This window comes from Pteropus alecto, unplaced genomic scaffold, assembly GCF_000325575.1.
Source record: "Pteropus alecto unplaced genomic scaffold, ASM32557v1 scaffold21, whole genome shotgun sequence".
In the NCBI taxonomy this organism is placed as follows: domain Eukaryota; kingdom Metazoa; phylum Chordata; class Mammalia; order Chiroptera; family Pteropodidae; genus Pteropus; species Pteropus alecto.
Window position 1 is genome coordinate 2,784,447 of NW_006436282.1, and position 7,811 is coordinate 2,792,257.

Below are 7,811 nucleotides of genomic sequence, written 5' to 3' on the forward strand. Positions count from 1 at the left end.
TCAACAAAATAAAATGAGGTGGAGGAAGGAAGGAAGAAAGGAAAGAAGAGAGGAAGGGAGGGAGGGAGGGAAGAAGGGTGGAGGAGAAGAGAGGCGAGGGCAAGAAAAAAGGGGAGGAAAGAAGAAAAGCAGAAGGGCTGGAAGAGAGAGATTTGTTAATAAGGGCATTAGCGATGACTTCCAAGGCAGCAGTTGTAGCCACCGCATGGATATGTTCTGGAAGAAGGACTGAAGAAAAGATTGTCTGATGAGGCCATGGGTATAGACATGATCCTTATGTTTTTGTCACCCGAAGGACTTTTAACAAGTATTGTCACCCAGGTCCCCCTCAAACCAACTGAATCTTTTGGAAATGTGGCCTGGGCATCAGGTTTTTCAAAACTCCCCATGTGCTTTTGTATGCAATTGGAGTTAACAATTAATGTAGAGACCAAGGAAATAACTGCAAAAAGACAGGAAGAAATGGGATGAAGGCATATGGGATGGGGGCAACATTTTAAAATGTGGAGAAACAGTTTTAAGACAAAACACAGGAACCAGAGGACAGGGAGCCGTTGAAGGTGATGGGACTGAGAGAAAGCTCACCACGGTGACTTTAGTTAGTGGATCTACAGGTTGCAGATGCCTTACGTTAGAAAAATCTATTCCTGTAAATGCCTGGATCTGTAAAGTGGTTTAAAATGAGAAAACCAATGATATTGAGGCTGAATGTTATTACTACAGTAATTACAGAGATAATGTGAATGTTGGTAGTATTTTTAAAAAATTAGGTGCTTTACAAATGTTAAATATTTTAACATTCTTAAACATTTAGATAATAAAAATATTATATTTAATTAACATAGGGATAAGTTTAAAATTCAGAATAAGAACATGATTTATGGTTATACTTTAGTTGGATATAAAGAAATATTCATACATTAACATTTCTTTGTTTTTTTTTAATTTGGTTTTGTTTTTAATAAACATTAAATATTGTTACCTTCATCTGTGAATGTGCTAATCCCATGAGGGTTAAAAGAAGACAAATTGAATGTATTTCCAATGATCCTCAATTCTAACGCTGTTGGATCTTCTTCATTCATGTCCATCAGCAGTATTTTTCCAGGCTTATTGGTATCAAGGTGCTTAAATCCCGCATATTTTAACCCCTTATAAGTAATGAAGGAGAAAAAAATAGGTACATTACAAATACTTTGAATGCTGATGGAGGTGGTAGATTAGACACTGGTTCACTCTGTCCACTTCATGCCACATGACCACATGGGAAGCCTCTTAACTGGCTTGTGCAGTAGGCCCATGGGAGCTCTAGAAGCCCCACATGCTCCACCAAGCAATCTCAACACAACGCACAGGCACCAGTAGCGAAGCCATATGTGTCTACCAACTCATGAGAAAGATCAAAAATGGAAAAACAGACCAGAGGCACGTTTACTAATGGGTTTCAATGATATAAGCAAGGAATACAAAGAGAACGTTGGTTATGGTTTTTAGACTGTCCCCGGGCAGGTTCCTTGAAAGCATCTCGGGCACCGAAGTTTGGAGGAAGTCTAGTGAGCCATGGAACTACTCTTTATCCTTCAATTAGAACACAGCTCTTATTTGTTTTAGACATTTGGGTCCCTTATAAGACTTTGCTTAAAATATGTGTTCTGTTTCTTTAAAAAAGGTTTGCAAGACATTATTGTAGAGAATGGCTAGTCCTCCATCTTTGTAAGAGAAAACAAGACTAAATAAATTACAACAGCAAAGGGTTTTCAATGTCTGGATGACTTGTATACAGGATCCTATCAACTCTGTTATCTTAGATTGTCAACCGCTTTTATTTGGAGCTATATTATTGCCACAGGAGTTTGCATGCAGGAGAGTTTACACAAACATGATAGCTTCTCTCTTCAAAGTTTGGAAGTTATGGAATGACCTATCAGCAATTTTAAATTGAAGGTCTTATTCTGAGAAGTGTAAAAAAAAAAAAAGTAAAAATCTAAATGACATGTGAGGTGATATATATATATAAACATACACTCAATTCAACAAATATTTGAGTACACTACTTAAGTGCTTCAAGGGATAGACAGCTGAATTCTAGGAAGCCATTCTTTAACCCATCGAGATCGCAAATTGCTACAATACAAGATAAGATGAGTTCAATGTACATAGAAGAATATAAATATGCAGAGAATACATACGATGGTAATTATAACACCAGTACATGCAGTTTGTTTTTTGAACCATATGACTTTATTTTATTTGAACTTAAGTATTTGTATATAGAAGGCTTAAATAAAAAACTTAAGCTATTGGTTCTAGAAAACGCTTTAGTGAAAGGAAACACTTACAGCACTAATGAAAACCAGTCCATTAGGAAGTATCTCCAAGTCTTCAGACCCATCTTCTGCCGGAAAAGAGAAGAGTTAGCACAGCCTGTTTCACACTATTTCAGGAAGCTAGCAGTCCTTTTCTTAATCACTGCTAACTTGAAACTGGGGCTACATATTTAGCTTTCTTTGATAGGTTCAGAATAATTAATTTTTTCATTTATTTATTCCAATTAAATAATGTGATTGTATAAAAATTAAGACATTAATATAATGAAGTACAATTAAAATTTACACTTAATATATTTGTATTAAATTGATGGACTAGAACTTTTTCCTCAGAGTCTGAAATCTCTTATATAAAGTTCATGGAAATTCACGAAATGTACAAAAGGTATGATAATTTGAAAATAGCTTACTGGTTTTTTTTAAAGACAGAATAAACTACCAAGGTATATTGATACTTAACAGTTTCAATTCAAACAAACTCTGAAACCATATTGGAAATGTAACTAAGTTCTAAAAACTTCAGTTAAAATGGGAATATGTTTCATATGCAGAGATGCATTTATTATTAATTATAAATATCGCTAAATACCACCAGTTAGTGATACTTTAAGTACATGTAAATTTTTAATATTTCAATCAGTCTAGAGGCAAATGAGATTTTTGATTTTTGTATTGATACTCTTAGTGGAGATGATTGTTTTTCAAATATCCAGTGATACTTAATAACAATATCACATTTGTCTTCTAGAAAAAAATTACACTATAAGCTACCTAACTAAGCTTATCGATGCTAACTAAATAAGTCATCTGGTCTAGCCTTTCTAACTTTAGGGCAACTGAGATAAATAATTCTAAATAAACAAACAAACAAAATAACAAGAGTATGGATCTCAAACAAGTTGTCCTCAAATAACAAAGCTGGTTGGTTGAAATCAAATGTGGACTAGAGTCCTGTGATACTATCTGTTGGTTGCCTACCACCTGCTATTCCCCTGCCCTATTATCCACGCTGACAAGGCCCGCCTCCCACAATGGAGGCCCAATAATGACTTTCCCAGCTTCCTTTGCAGCTAGGGCACCAGCCCGTTGTCTAGCTCTGACTAATGAGATCTAAAGAAAAATCTGCTGAGAGCTTCTGGGAAAATTTTCCTCGCCGATATTAAAAGACAGATTCACGAGGAGAAGGTTTGCGTAATTGCAAAGATGTGTGAGGGGTTTTAAAAATTTGCCCTTTACTCCCTTTTTCTCCTTCTGTCTCTCCTCTATCATCTTGTGAAGTTATATTACTATAAAAATCAAACATTGTTCTATTGTTTTTGCTAAGCTGACCAAACAAGAACATAACTCAAAAACTATCAACACCTTGGCAATATGTTAGTGAAGTCAAAAGTCAAGCAATTTATTTAAAATTAACTACTGACTTAATAATACTCTTCTGGTTCATAGTTTTATTTTTGAATAAAATTAAGCAGGTGTATTAATCAAATAAATAGCAACATAATACTGAAAGTTCAAATGAGATACCTCCTCCTTTACACACTTACCTATTTCTTTAATGAAATTACAGTTAGGAAGTTCTACTGGCTTTACTTCTCGAAAAGCATTAAGTCGTGTTCTGGAGGAGAAAAAGGAATAAAACACAAAAACTAGTCAGAAATTATAATTAGGTTGCAAAGGTAAGTTGCCAATAAAGTTCTCCGTAATTGCACTTCGCTTGGGTTTTAACCCAGGGTTAATGGGCCCTGGAATTCTAGCAGGCAAGTAGATTTACCAGGCACAATATTTAGTACTTATTTAGCAGAGATGGATAGATACACAAAGAAGATACATAATGTCCTCTCCAGGGTTCTATACACTTTGGCAGGAGCAGAAACTGTTTCATCAGCTGTGTAAGGAGTCCTATGTGGAAGTTTGGGTTAAATAACAACGCGGTTCCAATTTATTCAATTGATGTTTTAGGGCGGCTGACAGATGAGTCTCCTGCCCATCTGCCTAGTCTGACTCCAAAGCCTGGCCTGAGCATCTGTTTCTGGCTGTGTTAGTTGAAAAAAATGCAGGTGAGCTTAAAAGGATTTATGACTTCAGAAAATCATAACCAAGGCCAGCATTTAAAAAAGCATTTCACACAAATACACCCAAAAGCAAGTTATTAAATCTGAGTGCATCAGCATCAAGGGGAACACTTGAGTGAAGGACAAAGGAAAAAAGAACAGATGTAAGAAGGAAGCACCAGCAGGCTGCCAGAGCAGAGCAAAGCTATAGATGAGGCATTTGAAACAAATGGACCACAACATTAGCACAGCCTAGAGATTTAAACAATAAACACTATTTTGATAACTAATGATGCAATATAGTACACCGTCATAGTCGCAGTGAACAGCAACAATTATCTGAGAATCCCTGGAAGTCTTATTTGGCTAAGATAGACAGGCCGAGAAATTCTTAACTTGCACTACTGAAAATTAAGTCTAACAGAAGGAGGAAGATAGACAAGAGGGGAGTGGACACTTTGGCTAAAATTCTTACCAACATGGCACAAAACGATAGGAATTTGGGGGCAATTGGTCTCTTGTCATTCATTCAGGAAAAAAAAAAATGTATCCTGTTCCTACTACCATGCCAGTGGCTATCAATTCCACCTTCTAAGAAGGTCTGATCCAAAAGTCTAAGAGTAGGGTCCAGTAATTAGCTTTATTAAGCACCACAATGCATCCTGATGCATGACCAGGGTAGAGAGCCACCAGTCTGGGTACCAGCTATCCAGATATGAGGAAGGCCTCTGATATGGGCCTCTCGATATAATCTCTGCCCTTCTCTCCATCAGCTGGATTCATGATTTTCTCTGGGACTCAGGGACTTTCTCTCGAAAGTGGAAATAAAGGCACTTTACTGATCCTCCAGGATCTTTTGATCTGGTTTTAACAGGTGTGATGCAGGAGTGAAAGTTTTAGAGAAGTGCATACAAATCCCCTGGGGAGCAGGTTAAATAATGCTAATTCTGATTCGATAGTGTGGGTCATCACCTAAGATTCTTCCAGTCCAGAAAGTTCCCAGGTGATGTTCATGCATCTGGTCCATAGCCCTTTGAGTAGCAAGATTTTAGGGCCTTTTGGAAGGTGGGTGCAATTTTCCTCCCTTCCTCTACAGCCATCATCTATTACCGTAATTACCAATCCTCTCAGCCCTGAATTGCTTCTATGCTTGTTCTTCTAGCCCTCTTTCCATTCTAAAACCAGAGGTCCATCTTACTGGCACTTTCCTTTTCCCTTCTCAGTCATTCGATTATAGCCAGAAGTTGGAGGACAGAGGCTCCCTCCACTCGATGGATCCAGGTGCTGAATGTAAAAACAGTAAGTTCTCACTTACGAACCAGACCCCAGGTCTTCCCACTGCAGCATCCTTATGGCAAAATATCTCCTGTAGATACCCTATCCACACCAGGAAACCACAGGCGAGGCCAACAAAGGAACTCACAGAGAATGACGTTGTATTCAGCTATGACCATGGTGTGCTTTGGTCCTTCTCAGGAAAATCAGAATCAGGCTTGGGGCCCAGAAACCATTTGCCCTTGACAATTTCTTTGTTTCTGTATATGAGCTTCCGCTTCTGCCCAAGGCTAGGATCTGACTTCTTCAGGTTGAAATCTAAGTGTTGGTGTGAGTCAGTGGTATAGAATTATTCCTTCTCAAACTATCCCAGAGAGTTAGGCAAGATGTTCATGGATGGTACCAAAAAAGGAAGTGGAGGTCATGGGCGAATAAGTCTGTGAAATGATGACTTAAACAAAGCAAAAATCATGTTTTCTTACTTAAAGATTTTTCAAAGCTTTCAATATACCAGAGTGTATTGCCGATCTCTAGAAGGCTAAAATAGACAACATTCCCCAAATTTATTTGTCTGAGAAACCCATTTTGTTGTGGAGCAGGTTCTGAGACTTGTGTTCCAAGGAACAAATTTGGAGAAAGAGTAATGTTGAATAAAATAAGCTAAGACCTCATATTGAGAGAGAAACTTTTTTGGAGGGGGGTGGCAAAACTATACTTTTACACAAAAACATATACAAGATGCCTACAGTTCCCATTCTTAGAGTAAATTCCCTCCCTCCTGGCAGATCTGTACTCCTGTGGAATACATCTCTGTATGGGACAACTGGGAGAGCATGGGCAGAACAAACCCAGGTATAGATGGAAATGGATAATTCAAAGGAGAAAAAGCCCAGATAGGGGATTGGATGGTTCCATCTCACCTCATTTCTTTTCATCTTAGGATGACATCACAACCCACACATATGGTGGTACAAAATTACACATACATTCTCCTTTGGCAGCAAATAGTATCGTGATTAATAAAAATCTACAAACTGTAATTTTCTCATGATTTAAAACCCCACATCACTCTTTCTTACTTTTTTCTATTTGTGATCTGAAAAATAACCAACAGTTAGAAGAAAAATAAAAACATAGTTTATAAAAACCTATTCTGAATGTAAGCTTCTAATTAGTGCATTATGTTATTTAATAATAAAAAAAAAATCCGGAATGTTCAATTTGATATTTAGTAATGTTTTACTTCAAAGTAAATAACAAGGTACTATTGTCTCAATCTTAGGTGAACTCTAGACTTTGAACCTCTGTGAAATGTTACCAGGAGAACTCGTACATTTTTAATTCCCTCCCCTTCACATAGTATCTAACACTATATAAAATACTTAAAGAGAAGCAGGGCACTAACGTTCATCGAAGAGTTACTGCGCCGCAGGCACAGTGTTAGTTGCTTTCTATTTACTGAAGTAGCCAATGTTAGAAATGTAAAGGGTTTTTCCTAAGATCCCACAATGGAAGGAACATTGCTAAGCTGGAGGGAGAACCCCACACGTCAAAAGCCAACTCCCCACTGGAGCTCACGGAACCAGCGCAGAGGGATTTGCTCCCACTTCTGCGCTCCAATGGCCAGGTTTCCGTCTCTCTTCCTATGGCTTCAAATTGGGGAGGTTGGTGCCATGGCCAGGCAGCCACTGTGGAGGCTCCTTTCCCTAATTCACACAATAGCAGCCCCTTCCCACTCTTCCTCCCCAAGTCTCGTTATCTATTCTGAAGAGAGGTTGAGAAGTGAATCTGTAGTCTAGGCACACGGATCTCCATGAAAAATTAATTCTTGTATGCCAAAAGCTTGGCCACTCACACCACCAACGGTCTCCTTACCCCATCTCTCAGACTTCGAGCAAGGAGATGTTTTCAGGTGACAAACGAAAATTGGATAAATATTTACGAACCCCCGGCGGGACGTGCCTGCGGATTTTCTGTTAAGAGCCTGGATTCCCCCACTTTGCGGCGAAAGGGTTGGTGCTGTCCTGGGGCTGGCCTAGGTTGGGGAGGCCAGGGGCGGCAGCCCTCACCACAACCTAACTTACTCGTAAGAGGACTGGGGATCCCTGAAGTGTTTCAGTCCCAGCCCCACGAGAGTGAGCACCAGCAGCTTTGCCAT

General features: G+C 38.6%; 1 protein-coding gene across 2 annotated transcripts in view; it reads right to left on the bottom strand.

The window, feature by feature from the left end:
- PON1 (paraoxonase 1) overlaps nucleotides 1–7,811 on the bottom strand; it is a 21,116-nt gene extending 13,305 nt beyond the window's left edge. The window contains exons 1-4 of one of the 2 annotated variants that reach the window (XM_006911913.1): nucleotides 7,766–7,811; nucleotides 3,872–3,970; nucleotides 2,340–2,395; nucleotides 983–1,151 (exon numbers count right to left, since the gene is read on the bottom strand). In XM_006911913.1, coding sequence (XP_006911975.1) covers nucleotides 983–1,151; nucleotides 2,340–2,395; nucleotides 3,872–3,970; nucleotides 7,766–7,811 — 370 coding nt within the window. Of the gene's footprint in view, nucleotides 1–982; nucleotides 1,152–2,339; nucleotides 2,396–3,871; nucleotides 3,971–7,737 lie in introns of both variants that reach the window. The other variant, XM_015589433.1, reaches the window with a different exon arrangement.